This window comes from Aulostomus chinensis, chromosome 17, assembly GCF_037954235.1.
Source record: "Aulostomus chinensis isolate RoL2024-O1b breed Wild chromosome 17, RoL_Achi_v1.0, whole genome shotgun sequence".
NCBI classification, from domain to species: domain Eukaryota; kingdom Metazoa; phylum Chordata; class Actinopteri; order Syngnathiformes; family Aulostomidae; genus Aulostomus; species Aulostomus chinensis.
The window spans coordinates 2152841-2177429 of record NC_141336.1 but is presented as its reverse complement, the minus strand read 5'-3'; the positions used below and the strand labels follow the sequence as shown (position 1 = coordinate 2177429).

Here is a 24589-nt window from a genome sequence, read left to right as displayed (position 1 = left end):
TTTACTTAAAAAAAAAAACCTTGAAAATATTTCCTAATTTAATAAATTTATTCCAGGAGTAAAAAGAAAGGCAGTGAAAAGCCATTGAGTTTAACAACAGAAGGGTGGGTAACGTTCAATTTATTCAGTGGATTCATGTCATGTGACCAAATCAGTTGCATCATCACAACATTTTGATTGGGGTTTTTTTTCCAAGGAAGCAAAATTTATAAATCAGTCCAGCTGAGTTTCAACTGAACCGATGGATACTGAGACACTGAGTGTTTCCTCTGGTCAGATTTGAGGTGTCCTGGTGGAATCGGCGGGCGGCGGCGTGAGGTTTCCGTCCTCCTCAGCAGGGATGATTTACTCTGCTCTGATTCCTGTTTAGCATCAACGACGCTAACGTGGCTCTGTAAGAGCGACTGCCGTGACCCCGATGAAGTCGTTGACCTCACACAGAGAGTCAGCGATCTGAATTAAACATCTGAATTCATCTTAGTTATTAGGAAATACCTGCAACGTGTTTTTGAAGCTTTAACTGCAAATACAACCTCAAACTGCAGGTGAGCGAGCAGCAACTTCAGCTGCACCTGGACAGAGAGTCTGGTGTGGAGGAGCGGCTGAGTGTAGTTTGATATCAACGTGTAGTGTTGAGATGAATGCAAAGTGAAAATCATGAATCATCAGACCAACAACACTCACTCACTCACTCACACACACACACACACACACACACACACACACACACACACACACACAGCTTGTAAGCCCTGAACCAACCAGCTGTATTCAAACCTATTACAGTCAAACTCACTGAGAGGCATTAAAATAAGAATCTCCAGACATCGTTCCAAATGTCCCTTCTTCATCAGACGTCCTCCGGCGCGTCCCCGGAGGTAAAAGTACAGTTGGACCACTGAGCCCCCCCCCCCCCGGAAAAAAGTTCATGTTAAGATGATCTATAAAGTGCAACATCATCGAGTGATAAAAGGCCTTAAGATTCCAATAAATAAGTTCTGTACAACACCAGCGAGGGAGCGGCGGTCCAGGAGTCCCTCTGGGTTTGTGCGGGTAGGATCAGCAGGAGCAGGGTCCAGCCGGGCCTGGTTCTGGCAGGAGGGAGTAGGGAGAGTTGCTGGACTTTGTGGAACACCGTCCCTCCCAGATGTTACACCTGAGGTTTGGTGCTCCTGTCCCCGTCCAGCCAGTATTCTTCTGTCTGCATCTCTGTGAGCCGAGAGACTGTCCTCTGGAAAGCAAACATTTCCTCTTCCCCGCTGAAGATGGACAGATTACTGGCTTCTTCCTGTTTGACAACAAGAAATGACAGGGTGTGACTCAGGGTGCCGTGGCGTGCTGGCCGTGGGCGTCTCAGGGAGTCATTCCTCTTTGTTGGAGGATTCAGAGAGGCTTGATTTGGCAGAGTGGGGATTTAATGAACGCCTCACACCTACAAGCCTGTGGATTGTCTATCTTACTGAAATGTTTTGTGTCTCGCTGCTTGATACTTTCGTGTCGTAGGAAATGCGTTCACACCCTCGCACACCTGTCAGGTGGATGGAGACGTTCAGGGAGACAGAAACTGTGGGAACAGAAGAAACCTTTACTTGACCTGATGACAAACGGGAGCGAGTCAAGGATGTCATTCGAGAATTTTGGCCAACAAAATTTGAATTTGCCATCAGGTTGACCTTTGACCTGAAACATCCAATCAACCACGTAGTTGGGTTGTGATGAGTGCAGCGCTGCTTCGAGGCAGCAGCATCACTGTCAGCTGCTGCTGGTGACGCTGCTCCTCTCTAAGGATTGACTGCATTAATCCCAGTTCACGCCAATCTGCTCAAGTGGCTCCTGGATTAAACATAGATGAGGTCAGCAGGTCGGGAACCAGACTTCCAGGCTGGTCCGCTGACTTGTAAACTCTTGGCCGGGAGCGGCAGGGTCATTACCTACACGTACACACCCAACACCCAACAGCGGCCCCGCTTTGAACCGGAACGCTCACCCTCTTCAGCCCCAGATCGTCCATCAGCTCAATGTGGCCCTCGTCGTGCCCGTGATCCCCCTCATGAACAAAAATATCCTCCAGAGGGTAATCGGCCAGGATCACCACACGAACCTGAGCACAAGCAGATTAATTCTTTAACTCCCAAACAAACAGCTTAGCGGTGGCATGAAGAGGAGGTGCAGCGTGAGAGCAGGGCACCTTGTGGTCGTAGAGGGCGTCGACCAGCGTGATCAGACGCCGGGCCTGGGTCTTCTTGTTCAGCGTCAGCAGAGGAATGTGGCGAATAAAGACGGTGTCGAACAGACGGGAGATCTCCAGGTAGTCACTGGCCCCTAAAGGCTGAAACACCCACAACGCGTCAACACCTTCAGTCACATGATCGCCCACAGTCAGGCGCTCGACTGGTTAATACTCACTCGCACGCACAGGTTTTCAATGGGCTCCGTTGTTACAGATTACTCGATCGCGCCGCTCGCCACACCGCTCGCCTACGATGATTCGTTTGTTTTATTTACGTCTCTTCTTGTCTGACTTGTTTTGTTGGGTTTGTAGTTTTACACTGAGAACGGAGGATCCAGTGTCACCAGAACATTAAAATGAGAACGCTGCCAAACTCGCTCTCAGGATCCAAACAGACCTGGACACTGTGTTCTGGTTCTGGTCCATCTGATACTGTAAAAACCCATTCAAGCGTCGATGATCGTCATCCGGTCGTTACCCCCTGCATGTCAATCATTGCCCTCCAGTGACTGAGCTCACCCCAGTGCTCTAAAGGAGCTCCCCAATAATCAGCCGTCACTTTGACCCCCATTTATTCGCCATGTTCATTTCTATTGAGGTGGAACTCCTCTGACGGCTCGCAGAATTCCAGTTCCAACAACACAAACCTGAACGGTTCACATGCGAGTTACTCACTCGGTCACACAACTCCTCGAAGGTGCAGTCAGCGATGGTCCCGCACGCTTTGTTCAAACGGACCTTCCTGTTGTGGACATTCAGAACTCTTGGTCGGGTGACTGTTGGGAGAAGTACAGTCATGACCGGACCTTGAACAGCACCATCATGTGATCATACGTCAAACACTGGCGTGTGAAGCCCTTACTGTCATTCTGCTTGAAAGCCAGTTCGTCAAACATCTTATCGAGCGTCGCCTCAGCATCAGGCTCACTGGCGCTGCCACGAGAGACGCGTCAACATCTTCTCTATAAAAGCCACTGAGCTGCACCGACCGACCGCGTCACACTGACTACTTACAGGAAGTACAGCTTTCCAGCAGAGGGTCTGTTTCTTTTGCGATAGTCAATCCCAGAATCCAGGCGAAGAGTTTGGCAATATCTCTGAATGTGAGGGACAAATTATTAATAAAAAAGCCAAACCAGACGTTTTGAAATCCCCGGTTCATGGTCTTACCTGCAGCACGGCTATAAAAGGCACGAAGTTGACTCTCTGCAGCCCGTTCTTGTACAAGTCTGAGGAAGACAGACAGGGTGGTTCAGATCTGCTGCGGCTGTTCTGTTCAACTGAGCTGTGAGTTTGGGTGCAGGCGTCTCAGGCTGTTTGTTTGTGTGTCAGCCAGCATTAAAGTGGCGCGTCCGCATCAGTGAGCGCGGTGCGGAGCTGCAGCACAGGCCGAGGCGTCACACAGCAGGGAGGAAAGCACAGCCATCATGAGAACAGCTTATTTAGTGTCTGGCAGCACAGATGACACGCGCTGCAGACCTGGAGGCTGATTTTATTTTACAACTCAAGTCAGTCTGAGGCTTCGGATCACTGCAGTGTCGACGCTCCACAGGCTTCTGTCCTGAGTCGGGGATCGTTTACTTCTGTCTCCACACGCCACACAGATGAGTAGCGGCATCACCAGAGTCTCTGCCAGGTGTCCACGACGACTCAGGCTGGTCTCCACACTTCCTTTTCTCTCAAACACATGTGAGCAGCTACACGGGAGACGATTCGAACCATGTGTGGGACAGACGCTTTTGTTCCTAAAATAGACGTCCCTGAGTCACAAGTAATCAAAGCTGTTTGGGCTTTGATTTGTTGCGAGCCACCGGAAAAAGAAGAAAAGTGCAGGAATGAAAGAATGGACTGAGCTGTTGTGCACAAGTTCTCACTATCGACAGTCCTGTAGAAGCAAGCCGGCGTTTGGAGAGGGGCCGTCCTGCCTCTCAGGGCCTCATCGGGACATTTGGCCGTCCAGATACGTGGGATATCAGGGTTCTGTGGTGAGGGTTTCGGCAGGGAAGTGACAAGAACAACACGGCTCGGACAACTCGCCAGCTACTCACCTTCAGGAGGTCGATTAGAGGTGGCCACGACTACAACGCCGTTGAGAAACAGGTTCTCAAAAAGCTGCTTGAGAATCATGGCGTCGGCGATGTCAGTAACCTGAGACGTGAGTTAGACATGAAATCACCTCGGCTGAGGCCGGACACGTGGACAGCTCAAATCCTCCCACTGGTAAGTAGAAATACGGAGAAGTTGTTACCTGAAACTCATCAAAGCACAAAAGACACGCCTCCTCACTGATCTCCTCAGCGACTGGAGCGATGGGGTCGTAGGACTTGGCCATTTTACCAGCCTTCCTCTTTGGCATCCTCTGCTTCAGACGGTGAATCCCTGAGGAGCCACCAGAACGACGTGTCAGTGTCAAATAGGAGCCGCTACGGCTCGGTCGTCTCCACTCCGCACCTCACTAGGAGTGAAACGACCCATTATGGAGTCAAGCCTCCGCTCGAATCAGATTTTCTGTAACCAGAAAAACTGAGGGTTGCACGATACTGGGGTTTTATGCTGGAAAGCCAAAATCTTCGAACTTATTAGGCTGTTAACTGACGCAAATATTACTGGTACGAAAACAAATTTCTAGAATATTCACAGTGAGGTTGAACTGAAGAAGACATTTAAATGTCGTGGATCTGAAAAAAAAGTTGCTTTTCTTTAAGCTGCAACATTTGGAAAATCTGGACAATCAAACCCGAACCTCATGATTTCCTCATAATGATCAAGAGAAAAGGAGCGAAGGAGAAGAGACGAGCGAACGCAGGCCCACCCAAATACCAGGCTGGACGCCACCATCTGCTCACACTGATAAATGATACGATACTCGGGGGTGACAGGACTGCTGAGTCAGCAATAAGACGACACATAATGTGATTAAACCAGGAAACATCAACTCGGTCCAGCAACCGCACGCAGAGCAGATGGTGAAGAGGCCTTCACACACCTGATCCAAATTCCTTTCAGTTGTTTCAGAGCAGAGTACATTACTGCTACTACTATTACTACTGCTACTACTATTACTACTGCTACTACTATTACTACTACTACTACTACTATTACTACTGCTGCTGCTGCTGCTACTACTATTACTACTACTACTGCTGCTGCTGCTGCTACTACTATTACTACTATTACTACTGCTGCTGCTGCTGCTGCTGCTACTACTACTATTACTACTGCTGCTGCTGCTGCTACTACTACTGCTGCTGCTGCTGCTACTACTACTGCTGCTGCTGCTGCTACTACTACTGCTGCTGCTGCTGCTGCTACTACTATTACTACGACTGCTGCTGCTGCTACTACTATTACTACGACTGCTGCTGCTGCTACTACTACTATTACTACTGCTGCTGCTGCTACTACTACTGCTGCTGCTGCTGCTGCTACTACTATTACTACGACTGCTGCTGCTGCTACTACTACTATTACTACTGCTGCTGCTGCTGCTACTACTACTGCTGCTGCTGCTGCTGCTGCTACTACTACTGCTGCTGCTGCTGCTGCTACTACTATTACTACGACTGCTGCTGCTGCTGCTACTACTACTACTGCTGCTGCTGCTGCTGCTACTACTATTACTACGACTGCTGCTGCTGCTGCTACTACTACTGCTGCTGCTGCTGCTGCTACTACTATTACTACGACTGCTGCTGCTGCTGCTACTACTACTACTGCTGCTGCTGCTGCTGCTACTACTATTACTACGACTGCTGCTGCTGCTGCTACTACTACTACTACTACTACTACTGCTGCTGCTGCTGCTGCTGCTGCTGCTGCTACTACTATTACTACTGCTGCTACTACTACTACTACTACTGCTGCTGCTGCTGCTGCTGCTACTACTATTACTACTGCTGCTGCTGCTACTACTATTACTACGACTGCTGCTGCTGCTGCTACTACTATTACTACTACTACTGCTGCTGCTGCTCCTGCTGCTATTACTATTACTACTGCTGCTGCTGCTACTGCTGCTACTACTACCAGCACCAGTGGTGGCTGGCCAATAGGGGGCACTCGGACGCTGCCCTCCCTGGTGGAAAATGTGTTTGATTAAAAAAAAAAAACCAACAGAAAACAGCCAGCATTCCTGATAATCACCTGTTTCAAGTATGCATGTGTTTAAAATGCAAAATATAGCTGAGCATATTCAGGGGACATGTGGGAATCCGGCGTTCATCTAATTCAGAGACAAGCAGCCAATCCAGGCCTGTTGCTGAGGCAAGATGCACACATAGCAACCTAAATTTGGCCAATCAGAGTATTCCAACTTCCTGCCTGGAGGGTGATTCTGGTGGTGGAGCAGGCAATCAGACGGTGATGGCAGTGATGGACTCCGGCACACACAGCACGTGATACAGTTCATGAGGTGTGGTTTTATGTATCTGTTGTGGTGGTGAACCTCCTGCCTTTTAACTGATGGTACCTTCACCAGTTAATGGGCTCAACATCGGAGCAATGCACCTCCGCCACAGGGGGGCGCTGCTGCGACAGCCTTTCCAACAGAAGTTTTCACTGAAAATGGTTGGTTGCTTTCCAGTTCAGTTTCACATGGAAGTCTTGAGGTCGTGCAGAGTTCTGTCAGCTCTCTATGGATTCTGAATACAAAAGACTCACCTGTGAACGACTGGGACGAAACAAGTACCGACTATCCCCACCAGTATCCCGCTGTTTGTGTTACATCATCCTGGGATGGTTACTGACAATGACTCAGGACCCAGTCTGTACGAAAGAGTCCCGCACAGGATATTCCTCACCGGCCGCCGCTGACCACGGCGTTCTCCTGCACAGTGCTGGTCCTGGTGGCAGTTCAAGCTCCTGATGTACAGATGATGTCAAACACTAGTCACAGGTGAGATAATAGGCGTGACTGCAGACTCAAACATCCTGACGAGGATGAACAGAGTCAAACGTGACGGAAAGCGCGGCAGCCGGTTCCTCAGAGGCGGCCCCCTGACTCTCACAGCTCGGTCTGCTCTGGTTTCAGCCTTGACTGAGGACGAGCCGTCTGCTGGGGGGTCTCAGGCCGGCCCGGGCTCATGTGGAGTGAGCTGGTGTTACAGAGGCATGCAGTGATGCTACAGTGGGCGCTGAGAGGAATCCTCTGTTGCATTTTAGAAACAATCTTGCTGCCGCATTTTAAACCAGCTGAAGTGTGGAGAGGTCGTGTTCTACATGAACGAAGGCTTGTATGACAAAAGATCTCATTTTGAAATGCGTGTTACTGAATGACGTCGCCCGCTGCCCAACGCTCAGTTCAATCAAGGATTCCTACATTGTGATTGGATGCTACTGGAAAGATGGGCGAGGGCACAAGTGATGATTGGTGGATTTGTGGATGCCTGGTGCCTCAGCCTGAGCTCGTGAATCCTGCGCTCATGTTCTCACTCACGCCGGGTCCACTACAGGCTGAGGGGTGTTTGACATACTCACGTTTATGCACATCCAACATGAAACCGTGGAAGTGAACCCTCTTCTTCTTATCAGTCTCAACATATGAATAAAACATGTCCATCACCATCGTTTTTCCAGTGCCTGAAATGGCGAAGATCAACCGAACGTTTAACAAAAGAAAGGAAAAGAAAAAGTCATTTAGAGGCTTTGGATTCTGCTACTCTTACCGACGTCCCCGAAGATGTAGTAGCCTTGAGGAGCTTTAGGTTTGGTGAAAAACTGAGGGAGAGAAAAACGACCAGCTGTCATTGATGAAAACCTACGACATCACAACAAGCAATATTTTAGTCTCTTTGAGGAAACAGAGGGCTCCGAATTGACCAGAGAACGAAAGAGCAAATTAACCAAGAGACTCAGTATCCCTTAAGTTTCTGGAGGCCTGTGTGTCAAATTCACACCTGGACGAACGTAGTCAAGCCAATGGTGTTCCACCTCTGGTGAGAGCCAGTGGGGGAGAGCCAGTGGGGGAGATGACGACAGAGTTCAGCATGAAGGTGAGAGTGAGGGGGCAGCGTGGGACCAACCTTGGAGAAGATGGATGTCGGTATGTTGCTGTATCCTCCGAGGGTCTTGTGCAGCTGCTCCAGTTTCTCCAGCACCGCTCTTTGATGCTCATCCTCCCGCAGTGAGCCGTCTCTGATCAGCCCGGTGTAGTGATCCAGAGGGCCGCTGAACCGGGCGGCGCTGCTGCCGTTCTCTTCCACCGGCGCCTCCTGGACTGTCACGGCGTAGCCTGGAGAGCAGCAACACGGCCAGTACAGATACTGAAGCGGCCTCGATGACCCACCGGAACCGCACGGAAACCGGCTTACTGATGCGAAAGTCCCATTAATATCGTAACTGCTGGGCGGCAGGACCGGAGGCTAGCGAGAGACAGCGAGCCTGACAGCGGTCCGGACGGATAGAACCCGGTGAGTCTAAAACCAAGCTGACGGAAATACAGTCAAACCAGTGGTTTGGAGAGTGACACTGGCCTCCAGATGTACTCAGTAATTTAACGCCAGGTCATCTTTTAGGGACTAAGTTAGCAAATTCGGCGGAGACCCTGGTGTTAACACTCGCCATACGCTCGCGCTCCAACTATTTCCCTCCGAAACAACCCCGAAACCACGTCTCACCTCGCCGGTAAAAGTCCGCCAGGGACTTCCGCAGCTTGTTGGAGGAATGTTTCTCTCCTAGAAGAAACCTACAGCCCCAAGAGGCTGAGGGTGACATCTTCAGAGACAGCGGTATCCACGCCGCCATCTTGGTTTCAAATTTCATCAACGGAACTTTATTAGCAAAGCAAAAGAAAGACACACACAAAATGTAGCTCCCGCTTTCATCCAGCGGGGGGCGACATTTCACCCACTCCTATCAATGTCTTCGTGTTCATCTGCGAGGCAAATAAAACAGCTTCATCCCAACAACGCCTTTAACACAATACATAAAATTACATTTTAGTGCTGAATCGGTTTGAATATATTACAAATACAGAACAATGTTAGCCATTAGAAGTAATAAATCCCATATTTGCCCCCCCCCTTTTAAGCTCTTATTTCAGCGCAGAGCCAAAATATTAGACAGTGGATGAGACGAGGACAGGAAATGACCAGAAACCTGGAACCACCCTCTCCAATGGGAGGATTTGCACCTTTTCTCCACTGTATGTCTTTGTAAACTGGATGTTTTATCATGGAATTATAACAAGCAGTGTTTACGCTGTTTTGGGATACCCTGCTGAATTAAGGATTAATAAAATATGTATATATATATATATATATATATATATATATATATATATATGTATAGAGAGAGAGGGAGAGAGAGAGAGAGAGAGAGGGAGATTTATATAGAGAGATATATCCTGGCTTTGCGGCTGCAGTCTTTGGGTGGCACAGTACAAACATTCTAATGTCCTCAAACTACGATTTAAATCAACACCCACAACCCGAATGTGTCTAAATGACAGTGATATAAGAGCTGATGCAGATGCTGGAAACCCAGGAGGGCAGCGCTGCTTCAAACACGTCCCATAGGCTTGGCCTGTTAGTTCGATCATGAGTGTTCTGATGTCAGACCTCAAGTTCCACCTCGTGATGGGACGACTCTGCCTTGCCTTTAGATCCACGGGTTTCTCTTCAGTTACACAGAAATCCCGATGTCTTGCAGGTTAATTGTCGCGTAAAGCATCAATTGCGACACGGTGGGTGAAGCATCAGGACAAAAACATCATACTGCAGGTTCCCCTGTGGCTGAGAGCTCAGGCAGGAGCAGAGGACGAGGCAAATATTATTCATACTTTCAGGCTTTTGATGAATATTCTAATTTGCAGCAGGAATTCTGCCCTCGCTCTAATTATACCTCCACAGCACTGAGCTGGAGTTGCAGACAAAACATGGGAGGTTGCTACAAGGCTTACAGGCTTGTTGCCATGACAACAGAGAGAACACCCCCACCCCCACCCTTCTCTCTCTCTCTCTCTCTCTCTCATGCACTCATACATACACTGTGTCACTCGCTCTCTGTCTGCTGCCTGCTGCCCCGCACACACACACACTCACACACACACACCACACACACACACACCACACACACACACCACACACACACACCACACACACACACACACACACACACACACACACACACACACAGTATTACAGTGGAATCCGCCTCGCGCTGAGCTCCGCGCTCAGCTGCTCCAGTCACCCAGGAGAGCCCGGAGCGCAGGGACGCAGCAGCTCTGGATGGTGAGTCCGCCGCCGGCGCCTTGTTTGTTTACACGCCGCATCCTTTGTGTCCGCGACACTCATCCGCCTCAAAGAAGAGGGATTCGTTTTTTAATGAAGGTGTAAACTCCAGTTCTGTCACCCCGATGCACCCTGGGAGGCGTCTCCTCTCCGTGGCGTCCTCACATTAAGGGTGGAAGCTGTCATGTCGCGGTACGTCGCTGGGTAGCCGTGGCGAGGTGAACGCACCCCCCCCCCCCCCCCCCCCCCCCGCTGCTGGATGCATTAGGCTGATGAGATGTCTGCAGCCAGAGCAGAGCAGCAGCAGCAAGCAAGAGGGACGAGGAAGCGCGGGGGGGGGGGGGGGTGGCTGCTGGGGGCTGATACAGGAAGATGGCTCTCTGAACCGTGCGGGGATTCTGCTCTCCAGTTGCGTTCAGGCTCTTGGGGTTGAGGAGGAAAAGGGCTTGGCTGGGTGGCGCTAGCAGGCAGGTACCCCCCCCCCCCCCCGCTCTTCTTCTTCTCTCAGGTTTATTGACGTGCTAGCAGTGCAGGACGGAGGTGCTGTTTCCTCCTCAGGTCCTGCATGGCCGCCTTTTGTGTTTGACTGCTGCGGTGCTCGGCCGAGTGTTGCCGGCCTCGCCGCGTCATCTCGCCTGCTGGTGCTCGCCGCACGCCGCCGCTGGCTGGCGGGGGAGGATTCAGGTGCGGGTCGAGCTGAAGTTTCCTGCCGCTTGAGCTCTGCGGTTGTTTGTGTCTCCTTTGTCTCCAGCTCCAAATGAGTGGACCTGCAGCTACTGTACAGAAATCAGACGGCAACAACAGTGAGATGCAATCAGCTGCGGTGGCGCCCTCCTTCCTCCCCAGCCAGGCGGGGAAGATACCGGGCAGAAAGAGAGGGAGACCCCCGCTCCGCAATGTCGCCAAGATGGATTTTCCCAACCGGTACCCGGAATCGCTCCCGCCACTCAAAGTACCAAAGAAGAGGGGGAGAAAGCCAGGCTTCAAGGTCAGCCAGATGATGTTGGGGGGGGGGGGGGGGGGGGGTGAATGCAGCATGTTTAAAAATGCATGTGTACACAGACACACAGGCTCCATACTCCTCAGTCTGTGGGACGCCAGCAGCTCCACACCTGCTGCTCCACGCAGAAATGTCAAATATCAAAAGGGTCAATCAATACAACAAAATATGCATGTAGAGCTGCTGTCTAGTAACCGAAGGGTCGCCGGTTCAATCCCCACTTCCCCCGGTGACCATGTCCAAGTGTCCTTGAGCAAGATACTGAACCCCTAACTGCTCTGGACTGGTGACCCATCCAGGGTGAACCCCGCCTCTCACCCAATGTCAGCTGAGATAGGCTCCACCCCCATGACCCTTATTTAAGATAAGCAGTATAAAGGATGGATGGATGGATACAGTATTCATATTATTTTGCCCCCCCCCTCCCTGCATGATTTAGTGTGCATGAATAAATGATGGACCTGAAAACAGGAATGCAGAGAACCTGGTTTTCCTCCTGCAGCTCAAACCCAGGATGGTGATGACACCGCTGGCTATTTCTCCACCGAGCAGCACCCCCGAGCCTGATATGAGCTCCATTCCCCAGGATGCTGCCACCATCCCCCACTCTGCCACACCCCAGGTGCTCACAGGTAGGATGGACTCTGCCCCCCACCACCACCACCATTTTGAAGGTTGAAAGACTCTTCAGTTTTAAGAAACTTTCTTTTTCCTTCAGTCTGTATCTACATCAACAAACAGGCCAACACAGGTCCCAACTTGGACAGGAAGAAGATCCAGCAGCTCCCTGACCACTTCGGACCCGACAGACCCTCCGTGGTGCTGCAGCAGGCCGTCCAGGGCTGCATCGACAGCGCCTTCCAGCAGAAAACAGTCTTCACGCTGCTCACGCAAGGCTACGGCGGCGAGAAAATATCAGGTATCAGGGAATGGTAGACCTGAGGTGGTGCAGCGTTGCTGAGGAGAAGTCTGGTGGCCTCACTGGAGACCCACTGAAACCAAACTGTCCTGTTGTTGCATGTGATTCCCTGTTTTGCTGTCACAGCCACGTTTGACGGGAAGCAGCACCTTCTGAGCCTCCCTGTGGTGAACAGCATCGACTACGTGCTGCGTTTCCTGAAGAAGCTCTGCCGCAGCCTGCACTGTGAGAACCTCTTCAGCGACCAGCCCATTACCCAGCACAGTGGTGGCTCCTACCAGTCAGACGGTACCCAGACATGTGCCTCTTGACCTTAACTGATTCTTTCAGCTGCTTTTGGATCTGCAGGGGTTGTGTTACTGATTGCAGGCTCTGTCTTGTCCCTAGCTGAAACGTCCATGGCTGAGGACTACCACTTAGAGCAGTCGGATGGCAAACGCTACTCTGTGGACCCTGGGGAGTCTGCTTTCAGCTCTATCAGCTCCTCTTATTCACCAAAGTCCTCCTACGGGTTCCGTTCATCGCAGCAGTTCTCCAATAGCTCGGCCTCGATGAGCATGTGCAGGCAGTCGTCCAGCAGCCCCAACACGTTCCCGGAGAGCAACAGGACGGGTGAGGGGACGTCCCGCGTCCAGACCCTCGTTGCCTTGATATTCGTTTCTCTGAGGAGTTCAAGTGATTCTTTGTTATTCCAGGAAGTTACAATGCTCCGGAGTCCCAGGAGTCCAAAGCTCCACCCAATAAGGACCCATCCAGCTGGTCTGTGGAAGATGTGGTCTGGTTCATCAGGGATGCAGACCCCCAGGCCCTCGGCCCTCACGCAGACGTCTTCAGGAAACATGTGAGTGTCGTCTCTGTGGAGGGAGCTCAGTGAACCTCCGGCGTCTGCGGCTGGTCACACTTTCCTCTCTGTTCCCAGGAGATCGATGGAAACGCCCTGCTACTGCTCAAGAGCGACATGATCATGAAGTACCTCGGACTGAAGCTGGGGCCAGCCCTGAAGCTGTGCTACCACATCGACAAACTAAAGCAGACTAAATTCTGAAGAGGCTGAAGGCTCGAGTCCACCGACGCGTCTCGTTAACGATGGTCACAACTTCACCCTCTTCTCTCCTCCACTCCTGGCACACAGATGTAAACTTAGAGCCCTTCAGACGTGGAGGGAATCCATCTCACACACTTCATCGCGGTGAAAGCAGTCAAAACGCTGCGGAACAGAAGCTAAGAAAGGTCCTGGTCCTAATGACCAGAGCACGAACTCGTTATCTTGAGGTAACGAGATAATCAATTCGTCCTCCTGAGTTAACGTTAGTCTCAAACTCTCATTACAGTCGTTTTCTAAAGACGATCAGTGACTGAGGAGAACTCACCCGCTATCACGGGACAACCAGCGTGGTTATCTTGAGAGAATGAGATGATCGCCTCGTTATCTCAGATTAAGGAGATTAAAAAGCCTCATTCTGACTTTTCTCGGCCTCCGTTCCACTCGGCAGCGTTCTGATCCTCCCGCACATCTGCGGCTGCACGCAGGTTTGGTCACAGACCCTCACCTTCAGGAGCGCCCCGGTCGGATCGTGGTGACCTGTGTCACACCTGTGTGAGCTGGAAACGTGTTTGTAACCGCACTGAGTCCAGTGCATCAATACGACGTTGCTTTTTGATTGAAAGATTTGAAGAATCATTTTGATACTATTTTTTCACATTACTGTGCAACAAAGGAATAACATTCCCATTGTCATTCCTCTATGACTTCACATTTAATACAAACACTGTATAACCTAAAGAAGACACAGCCAGACGGTAGCTCTCTTGTTCATACATGTACATGTGTGTATACATGCAGTGAGAGCATTGTGAACGTGACGATATATTTATGTTGCAATATGCAAGACTGTCTCCACAGACTCTTCATACTCACAAGGTCATTTTTTGGGAAAATTCATACGTTTCTATGTTTTTAGCACCGTCAGTGTGAAACACACACAAACACTTTAATCTTACACACATGGGTTTATAATACAGTATTCTTTCGTACGCCACTTTTGGTGTACAGTATGCATCCTTTTTTAATCAATTAACCTTTGTAAGTGAATGCTGCTGTTAAGATCCTCCATGTAAGCCATGCCTAGTGAGATCGAGCTAAGGTGTTTTATTTTGAAATCAGAGTTTTAGAGGAAGCTGAGTGGTCAGTACTCTGCGCTGGTGCTAAAGTTATCTTCGTATTTACCCGTTTGCTTTTGTGTTTGTGAGATGTAAAGGAAATCTTATGTGTATACTGTACTGTATGTGAGTATTAAATTAAGAAATCAAGTAATCAGAGATGTGTGTGCGCCACAGACCTTCATTTCATTGCCGTAAAGGCTGACTGCTGCATGTTAAGAGCTGGGGCAGATGAGTCACAGCGCCACCTGGTGGCAGCAGGAAGTGGTGTAGTTTTTACACTTGACGGTCTTCCTCCTGATTCTACTTAAACCTACTGAGCTGCGTCCTCACAGCTCGTTTGTTGGATCCGGTGTTGCTTTTGCTGGGTTGCAATCAGAACCTGCAGCCACACGGTGCTCACTGGACCCGTCTGACACCCCTCATCATCTCACATGCGTTCAGAACCACCTTCAGAACTCGGTGATGGGTCACTGAAGGCTGAGAGCTTCGGTTAAACGGCGTGACTGTGGTGAAACGGCGGCCATGTTTGCTGTCTGACCATAGAACAGGAAACTGCAGTAACTGGACTGCACATGGACCAGCTGAATTAAGTCTCAGCGCCTCCTAGTGGTGACAGGAAATAAGCCTGATGGACCAAACATTGATTTCTGCACAGCGACAGAATACGAATGTGTGGCTCCAATCCCAAAGATCAGGTTTCGCCACTCCCTCGCTCTACAGAACTGTAACACTGGCGTGTTCTGACATGGCAGTTTGTGGACCCGCTCGTCACCGCTTGCAGAGGTCAAAGGTCGGTGGTGCCGGGTCACACCAACAGAACCTGTCTCCTGTCTCTGCCACCTCCTGCCGCCGTCACGTTGAGGGTCACGTTCACAGCGACTCCTCCTCTCTTCGATCTGATAGGATTTCAGATAAAAGACCAGTTGAGCTGCACTGAAGAGCCGGGGGCGCCGCAGCGACCGGCCTGGGGGGGCAGGGATCCGCCTGTGTTTAGACTCAATCACATTTGTGTCACAGCAGCCAGTGGAAGTGCTCTCACAGTTCTGGAACAGTTCCGGTAACAGTTGCACCGTTTAATCATTTTAGAGCCATAAGAGATGGACTCGGGTTTAAAAATAGCCCAGCAGTTATCATTCAACACACAGGATTTAACACCCATGGCCTACATCCGTCCCCGGCTCCCAGACTGGCGTCCAGGGACCTCCCACTGAGACGAGCACGCTGTCACAGGTTTCTCTGCTTCCTAACGCACCTGTTCTGGAGGTACTGTGGTTCCGATCCAGACTCAGTCGCCCGGCGGGGCTCATAGTGTGTTACTACTACCATCTTACCATCAGGCTGCTGGAGGGCTCCTGAGCTGCCACCGCGGCGGCTGAGCACCAAACACGCATCCACGTAGGATTTTGGCGGAATTTGAGGGGTTCAGGGGGGCCTCCCCTGTCAGGGCCTGTCATTGGGGCCCTGGAGCCACTCACTCAACTGCAGCTGTTCGTCATGTGATTGTGTTTGTGCGAGTGTCCATCGGCGTTGTTGACGGACTCACAATATTTTGCAGAGAAACGAGCAGCACTGCTGTTTTCACACGTTAAGGCTCTCAGCTTCCCTCCCTTTACAGGAGCTGAGAAACACAACATACCTGTCCAGCAACACTGGCTGACGTCATGACAGGAGGCAGGAAACCCCTCATCTCAGGTGATGGAGAGGACCCAGCCACTTCCAGGTAAAAACCAGAATAAAGTTACTCCCCACGCAGCGGCTCTGGCCCTCGCCTCTGGAAGAAACTCCATTTTCATTGGATAATGAGATAAAAGCGGGAAACGACGAGCTGCTGCCTAATTAGCGGGGCCTTCCGGGCTTCCGTCCATCAGGGTTCGAAACGTCTGGAAACCAAAGTCCAGCGAAGATGCTTCTCAGATGAGATGGACAAACTTCTTCAGGAGCGCGGGGCAGGTAACGGTGAACACGTGACCTCTCATGGAGGGATTCGGCTCCGTGAATTTGGTTCTGGTTCCGGGGGGTTTAATGGGGCTCATTAGGCTCCCGGACATCGGCTCTTTCTTCTGACCGCCGTTTTAAACGCGTGTCCCCGCGCTGGCGCTGCCGGGTCGCGGCGGCGGAGCGGAGAACTTGTGATCAGGCGGTGATGCGCGCGAGCGGGCGGGCGGGTGACTGACGCCGCGCTCGTGCAGTCGCAGAGCCAGAGACTGGCGTGGGATCGCTCCCTGCTGCTGCACCTCCTCTGGAGTAACCAACATCCACGCATCACACGAGCAGGTGGTTTTCAGGAAGGCGAGTGAGAAGCATCGCGTCCGGACGCACGTTTCCATCGGAAGGAGGTTTTCTGCGGTTCGGGGACAGATTTATTCCACCCAGACGCCGCGGCAGCAGGGTGAGTGCTGCAGATGAGGATGAGGAGGATGAGGAGGATGATGGCTCTCATCGAGCTCTTATTTTCCTGGTGTTTGTTTGAGCGGGTGGATGGGGGGGGGGGGTACCTGCGCAAACTGTAACATTAAAACCAGAAAGAAAGAAAAAAGAACCAGATGTGAGCGCGAGGCGGCGTCACGGTTTGCGCAGTTCTAGTGATGTTATGCGTGTTTTAGCGCGGCCGTGCAGGGAGGGAGCCGCTGCGGTTTCCGTCCGGGGCTTTGAGGTTTCTACATGTTTAGTGGTCCGATGGAGAGACGCGCTGGCGGGAGGATCTCTGACCCGCAGATCCTCCCGCTGCGTCGTTTCCATCGGAATGCAGCGCCGCCGCCGCGTCTCCTGTCAGGAGGCGGCGGGGTTGAACAGCGGTAACTCGGATGTCATTGCCCGAAGCGCCAGATTCAGCAGCAGCTGTTGGCCTTCGCGGAGGCAGACCTGGTCGCGGAGGCAGACCTGGTCCCTCTCACCTGAGGCCTGCGCCTTAAGTGCGGGCTGATTCCCTAAAACACCGCAGTTGCGTGACGCCGAGTGGTGTCCTCGGCCCCGCGCTCCGGGAAACATCCTCCCGTCTTCCTGCAAAATGTTTGCGCTCAAGGTCATCCGCCGCGGCTCGTCGCCGGGGCCGAACCCGCGCCGGTTCTGGTGATTACCAGCCCGGATCGGCTCTCCGGCTCGTGGCTGACGCACGTGAAAGGCTGAGCTTGTCACGGATTCGCGCTGCAGCGCGTTAGAGCGGTTTGTTGTGGAGGCCCGAGTCAATGCAGCCCCGAGGAGCCGAGCAGCCCGCTGCCGTGCTGCGGAGACGTGGACCGCGCGGAGCCTCCAGGGGAGGACTTCCCCGCCTCGGCGCCGCTCTGCGTGTTGAGTGAGGGGTCGAGAATTGACGCATTCCTCTCAACGCCTCATCACGACCCAGCGGTTAATGGAAGCGGTGCTTCTGACAGCCTGCTGGTGCTGCCGTGCTTGTTCGGGCCCAGGTTTGTCTCTGTGACTCCGTGAAACACCAGAACATTCCCAGACCCGCTCGGATCCAGGTTCTCCAGCAGGCTGAGCCGCACCAGGCCCGGGCTCTACTGCAGCGCGGCCTCTCTGGCTACCAGGCGCTGGCTTTGTTGTCACTGCCAGGTTGTAGGACAGCAGTGGAAACTTGATAGCAGCCATCGAACATTTGATGAACTGGATCTGTTCTGACAGTGAGGATCCAGGTCAGCGCTACCCGGGCCCACAGACAAGCCTGAAATAGAAACAGGAGCACCAGGGAAATATTTGCTGCTCATCCCCCCTCATGAAACCCACATATTTACTGTGTGTAGTCGTGTTTGAAGTGCTGCTACCATCGTTCAAGCATAGATAAATGCATTATTCACGTGCTCTTGCACCTCAGGAACCATGGGAAAGCAAAACAGCAAGCTGACTCCCGAGGTGATGGAGGATCTGGTGAAGAACACGGAGTTTAACGAGCATGAGCTGAAGCAGTGGTACAAAGGCTTCCTGAAGGACTGCCCCAGTGGCAGGCTGAACCTGGAGGAGTTCCAGCAGCTCTACGTCAAGGTGTGGGAACTCTCTGTCCTCTGGTTCCTCTGGTTCCTCTGCACCTGCGCCGCGCAGGCTGCTTTCCACCCTGAAACCGTTTCTCTGTCTGCATAGAACCCTAACAAGCTCGTCTCCCCCTCATTTCTCACAGTTCTTCCCTTATGGCGATGCATCAAAATTTGCACAACATGCCTTCAGAACCTTTGACAAAAACGGAGACGGGACGATTGATTTCCGAGAGTTCATCTGCGCCCTGTCCATCACATCGCGTGGGAGCTTTGAGCAGAAACTCAACTGGGCCTTCAACATGTACGACCTGGATGGTGACGGCAAAATCACCAGAGTGGAGATGCTGGAGATCATCGAGGTGAGGGGTGCTCCTCCGCCCTGCTGCAGTTGTATTGAATTACATTGAGCCATTTTCAGAAGCACAATCAGTAAAGTAAATCTGCTGTGACCCAGCGGGAGAGGATGCATGCTGATGATCAATGAGCTTTCTTACGAACGTCTTCTGTTCAGGTGGCCTCATTTATTTCTCCACGTGGCAGAGAGCTGAAGATTCAACCGGGATCTTCACTCTCCCTGTCCTGTTTCGCGCCCCTCTTCGCTAGCAGCATGTGCTTTTGACATACATTGACTGAATGGATCCAGGATATCCACTGAATACAGTTTGAAACCACACAACAACCCATTTTTCTAGCTTATTCGGTTCCTGACATCTGCAGTGGCCTGAACCAAGAACCAGGAGGAACGAGAGCACCGCCCTCCTCCTGTTTTGGCCGACAAGTTCGTTAAGACTGAAGAGCTCAGCCAAACCCTCTTTTTAGGGTTACGTATGTCTGCCCCAGTATTTCGTGGGTTCTGATTGGCCTGAGCTCCACCAAGCTTGGTGCAAATAGGCCTCATAGATTTTCATCCTGCTACTGGTCAAGCGCTCAGAGACGCGCGCGTCCGCCGTGGCGACGAACGCTAACAGCTGCATCAGACACCAGTTTTCCTGTCAGGAGGCTGAATAAAGCCGAGCCCATCAGCATCTCAACTGAGTAAATCCTCAGTCTTTCCCAGTCGTGTTCTGTTGAGTCTCTGGTTACATGATATGCTGGCGAACAAGATTAAAACAGTATTAGAACATCATTTTTGTGGGGCGTAGCCATAAAGTGGTTGCCTGGTATCAGCTGACATCTCTTGTACTTGTCAACTAGTGAACACAACTGCTGGCAGCAGAGAGTGTGATTACAGGAATTGGCTAATTCGATTTTAGACAGTTGGATCTGTTCAGTTCTTGAAAACGAGGCAGATTGCGGCGCTTGTAGCTGACTGGTGTAGATCAGGAAAAGATCCAGGGAAGCGCCGCGGCGGTTTGGAAACCAAAGCCAGACTAGACAGGCTTGGAGAGACGGACGGGAGCAGAACAGACAGAACCACAGGGAAGCAACAAACCAAAGATGGTGTAAAGGTGGACTGACTCAGCAGGTACAAGGACAGGCAGGGAGTTACCCTGCGCATATGAGGCGGCAAAACCCCTCGTACAGGAGGACGAATCCATGAACACGCCAGGCCGGGACTTGATCTCAGCAAGCAGGCAGCAGAGCAGAAGGAGAACGCAGTCAAAGATTTCCTTCTGAGTTGTAGGAGTTGGCACAGCCAGGCCACACTGGCAGACTGCAACATCCACTGCTTTGTTGTGGTAGGAAAACGCCCGACTGCCTGCTCTGCTGCAGTAACACAGGCAGGGCGACCACAAACAGCACGAGGCACACTCACCTGGAGCTGCGAGTTTGAAAATCCTCTACGTCACGGACAAGAAGCTCGCTTTAGTTCCCTCTGACGTAAAGTAAAACATTAATAATGAAGCAGTGATGCATTTTTGATACTGTAGTCTTTTGCATTAAATCATAGTGAGAGGTTTTCTGTGGAAAATTCCCTCCAGCTGCCTCAGCCAATCAGGAGAGACCAACACATCTGACATGGTCACCAAGTAGCTGGGCTGGTTAATATGAGCATGAGGACTGGACCAGTACACAACCAGCACAGCGAACACCACCAACACAACACACAGTTCCAGTACAGAGTCGGAAGGGAGTAGGAGATGAATGCGCTTATTCATCCCTGAAGCACTGACCCGGTTCTGTGTGTGTGTGTGTGTGTGTGTGTGTGTGTGCGCGCGCGCGCGTGTGTGTGTGTGTGCATGCGTGTGTGTGTGCGTGTGCATGCGTGTGTGTGTGTGTGCTGCTGACTGGCTCGCCGGGTCCTGCAGTTTCAGGTCATGATGATGTCAGATGACTCAGTCGGCAGTCAAAGGTCTGGACCACAAACCTGGTAGCACCTGTTAGTGTAGTCCAGACCTCCCAGTCTAAGCTCTGACCAACACCAGGGTGTACCAGGACTAAGACAAGACCGAGTCAAACCCAGCATGGTCTCAGGGTCCAGGACTCACAGACTGCAGAGAACTTTTCAGCCCCCAAAGTTTGTTTGCATATGAAGTCTTTATGGTTTGTGGAGCCAAATTCATTTACAGATGAATGAGCTGACGTCTTCCTCCCCGAGTCCCCCGCTGACATGTGAAGACCGACACAACTGAGAAAAAATGCACCCGAGACCTTGAGAAGAGGTCTGCAGACCCGCACGACGGGTCCTTATCATCACATCATCGTGTAAACACTTGGCTAATTTCCCGCTGTGCCTCACCTGCAGGCGATCTACAAGATGGTGGGCACGGTGATCATGATGAAGATGAACGAGGACGGTTTGACACCAGAGCAGAGGGTGGACAAGATTTTCAGCAAAATGGATAAGAACAACGACGACCAGATCTCCTTGGAAGAGTTCAAAGAGGCGGCGAAGAGCGACCCGTCCATCGTGCTGCTGTTGCAGTGTGACATGCAGAAGTGAGCCCCTCCCTGCTCGCCCCCCCCCCCCCCCCCCCCCCCCCGTATCCACACACTCTGGACAGCAGCACATGTTTTAATGTCTCATTAGGTTCTCTGCCATTTCCACAGGAAAAAAAACAATGCTTGGACTATTTTTCAATGGACTCGCTTCTTGTGGTTGTATGCATGAGAATGTTAAATGCTGAATAATTTTGAACATAGCGATAAGATATCATCCATTTCTATTTCCAAACATGCCGACGTGATTTGTGCACAGTAACCCTCTACATTCTCATCCGCTCCTAGCTTGTATACGAGAGGAGCGCTGCACTCCCCCATGTTCCTGCAGTATTTAGGATCCCCAGTGTTCACTGCTGCAACTGCTGTACGCTTTACATGATAGTAACAAAACAATAATTCCTATGATAATTGTAAGTGTCTCTACTACACAGACCTGTAGAGCTCTCGGAGAAAAGAGAGGCTCCCGTCTGTTCCAGATGTTTTCACACAATGGAACCGAGAAGAGTAGGTTCTTGCATGCATATATTATGTGTCAAAAATATAATCTCTTACCTTTTGCATCTTTAGGTGGTGATAAAAGACAAACCCTCCAAAATTCATTTAGTATTGTTGCATGGGATGTACAGTCTGTGACTCATCCGGCCATCCTTCACCTCATGTGGGAGCATGTTTCCCTCCATTGATAGATGTGTGACACTCCACGATTCGAAGGATGTTGGGATTGCAGTAGTGGGCTACGTCTCTGAGGAAGAGCTTCCACACAGACATCCAATCACGTTCCACCTCTGGGATGATACATCCATGCATTCCAGCATGACTCCATCGCCACCGAATCTAGAGAGAAGGCCCAAATTCCTGCTGTCGTTAGTAGGCTGCCATTCTTTCCCATCATGATACAAAATTGGCGACACATTTTAGGCTGCTTATTTGATGTAGACTTTAAAATCCTTCGCTCAGAACGTATCGACATGTTTACAGTAACCAAGAGCTCCGCAAAATGAATACAGTCCCGGCTTTGACCTTGATGCTTGGAGTTTGCTCTCGAGGCTGGGGACCTTGTGAGAGGGGCTCCACTTCCTGCAACAAGGGGAAAACGCCGCACATATGTTTACTGGACACACTGCATTCCTACGTCTACAACCTTTTGTAAATGGAAACTTTTTATTGAAAGGTCTTCTAATCTATTCCAGAAATCATTATTGACGCAGGACCTTCTAGAGAGGCTTGAGGAGGCTTTGGCAGGATGGTTTCAGGGTGAGATGGCAACTTGACGATGGTGATGTGGGTTGGAGATCTGTGGTAACGTTTGGCCGCCTGCTGCTCAGCTACGCTCGCGCCTGCCTGTCGTTGGCTAACAGCGGTCGAGGCTTTGTTCGGTCTTTCACATCCACATGAGATTTTATTTGTTATGTCTGTGTTATTTATACATTTCAATCCAGTCACCATATCAAAATCTTTGTCAAGTAAATGTTTATATCAAATATGAAAAACCATATTACAAGTGACTGTATTCTTTTATACATGTGGCATGTGTGCACCCACGATTATTTCTGTAGTGATTAAAATGAATAAACCACCAACAGGCTTTTTCAAAAGATCCAGTCCAGCAGGAGCACTTCATGACTGACGGCGGCGCAAACGCCAGGGTTCGTTTGTCACAAGCTCAGATGTCTTGAACTCGTTGATTCCTTTCCCGTGAACTCTCGATGACTCCAGAACTCAGGAAATGCTAGCCACACGCGTGTTAGCTGCAAGCTAACAGAGATTAATAACGGTTACACAACTCAGACTTCATCTGTAGTTCTCAGCTCAAATCAAAGCGTTCGAGGAATTTTGAGCGCTCGCAACCGGACGGAAAGCGTTTGGATTCTTTTGAATGAAGCCTCTGAGAGCTCAAACTGAGATGTTCTGGAAAGTCCTGCTTCGCCTCCATCAGCCTCCACCCACGAGTATCAGCTAAATATGAATGCTGGAATCATTAAGAAGTCACACGGAGGAAGAAATGTTCATCAGTTCAAGACATCTATTGGTTGAATTGTTTCTAAACTAATAAAGTCGTCCTATGAAATCATGTTAGCCCGCTATGATAATTGCTGCTGTTCACGTCTGACATTACGAGACCAGCAGAAATGTTTTAAGCACCACTGACGGAGGCAAAATCCACCGTCATTTTGTTTTGCTGTGTATTTGTGGGGGTAGAAGGGACCCCTGGGGCTGAAGGTCAGTGCCCCCCAGATGAGACTCTGAGGGATGAATCCCTGAGATCAGGCTTGAGGCTTCCAGTTAATCGGACATCCTTCATGGTTTCTTTATTATCCTTCCGGCCTCCTCCATCAGCGTTCCAGGGTGGGAACGAGGCAACGCTGTCAAGCACTTTGAGCGCTGTAGCCATGTGAGCCCCCCGGGGCTGGTGTGCAGCGTGAGGATGGAGGGCACGCAGAACCACAGCGAGCCCAAACCTGTTCTGATGCTGTGGAACATCGGCTCCTGACAGATGAAGAGACAAACCTGCAAAGGTTCTAGTTTGGGGGTCTGAGTGTTTGACCTCAGATCAAAGTGTGAGAGGGTTACCAATCACACAGCCGGATAAAGGAGCGTGGATCACCTGGGGAGTTGCTCATGTTTTTGGGGGGAGTTCTACTGTTGTTAGTCGTCGGTGGCTATGGGGTAGCATTAGCTTCAAGCTAAATATATGTAGCTGGTTCTTTCTGCATTCTGGAGTCACACAAAAAAAATACTGCAGGAGGGAAAATACATCTGCAGGAGCTCAAGACACTTATCTGTGAGTACATGAAACTAAATACTTTTTTTGGGGGGGGGGGTTAAGTATTTAACAGCTGCTCACGCTGGAAACTGCGAAGCACGAGTGCATCAGATTCCTTTGTGTGGTCCAGCAGAAACTTTCATCCCGAGGAGCTCTGATCAAGAGAGAAAAGATCTGAGTGGATTTACAGCAGATTAATAATCCATCACGCAGGTGTGGAAAACCAGAACAGCCAACCCTCAAGTCCTCATCCTGGTTGCTGAATTCACAAAACCCAGCCAAACTTCAACACTACATGTTTAAACATGAAAATTTGTTTGTTAATCTGTAGTTCTGCTCCAGCAGCAGGACACTTTTCAGCACCGCTCACTGGTAATAAACATGTGGTTCCCATCTGCACATCTGGGCTGAACTTGCTCCAACAGAATCTTTCA

The 24589-nt window shown here is 50.8% G+C and overlaps 3 protein-coding genes across 6 annotated transcripts; 2 read left to right on the top strand and 1 right to left on the bottom strand.

Moving 5' to 3' along the window:
- Positions 1-61: 61 nt before the first annotated feature.
- afg1la (AFG1 like ATPase a) lies at positions 62-9003 on the bottom strand. The gene is made up of 13 exons (XM_086183578.1): positions 8845-9003; positions 8251-8459; positions 7894-7945; positions 7706-7807; positions 4479-4609; positions 4279-4378; positions 3401-3459; positions 3245-3327; positions 3093-3163; positions 2906-3006; positions 2189-2329; positions 1988-2101; positions 62-1288 (listed from the first exon to the last, which is right to left on the bottom strand). Exons 1-13 carry the CDS (start codon positions 8987-8989, stop codon positions 1151-1153), a joined length of 1446 nt encoding a protein of 481 aa, XP_086039704.1. The 5' UTR covers positions 8990-9003; the 3' UTR covers positions 62-1150.
- Positions 8431-14690, top strand: LOC147245963 (sex comb on midleg-like protein 4). 4 transcript variants are annotated; one of them, XM_086183575.1, is made up of 8 exons: positions 8431-8637; positions 11210-11446; positions 11961-12090; positions 12177-12377; positions 12504-12665; positions 12765-12989; positions 13073-13218; positions 13297-14690. In XM_086183575.1, the coding sequence occupies exons 2-8, from the start codon at positions 11216-11218 to the stop codon at positions 13420-13422; spliced, it is 1221 nt and encodes a 406-aa protein (XP_086039701.1). In that variant the 5' UTR covers positions 8431-8637; positions 11210-11215; the 3' UTR covers positions 13423-14690. The 4 variants fall into 4 exon arrangements, with proteins under 4 accessions (XP_086039701.1, XP_086039700.1, XP_086039702.1 ...); XM_086183574.1 differs by lacking the exon at positions 8431-8637 and adding an exon at positions 10220-10458; XM_086183576.1 differs by lacking the exon at positions 8431-8637 and adding an exon at positions 10833-10925.
- Positions 14691-16588: 1898 nt separating this feature from the next.
- vsnl1b (visinin-like 1b) lies at positions 16589-23462 on the top strand. The gene is made up of 4 exons (XM_086183592.1): positions 16589-16929; positions 18352-18518; positions 18652-18867; positions 21195-23462. The coding sequence occupies exons 2-4, from the start codon at positions 18357-18359 to the stop codon at positions 21390-21392; spliced, it is 576 nt and encodes a 191-aa protein (XP_086039718.1). The 5' UTR covers positions 16589-16929; positions 18352-18356; the 3' UTR covers positions 21393-23462.
- Positions 23463-24589: the final 1127 nt, after the last annotated feature.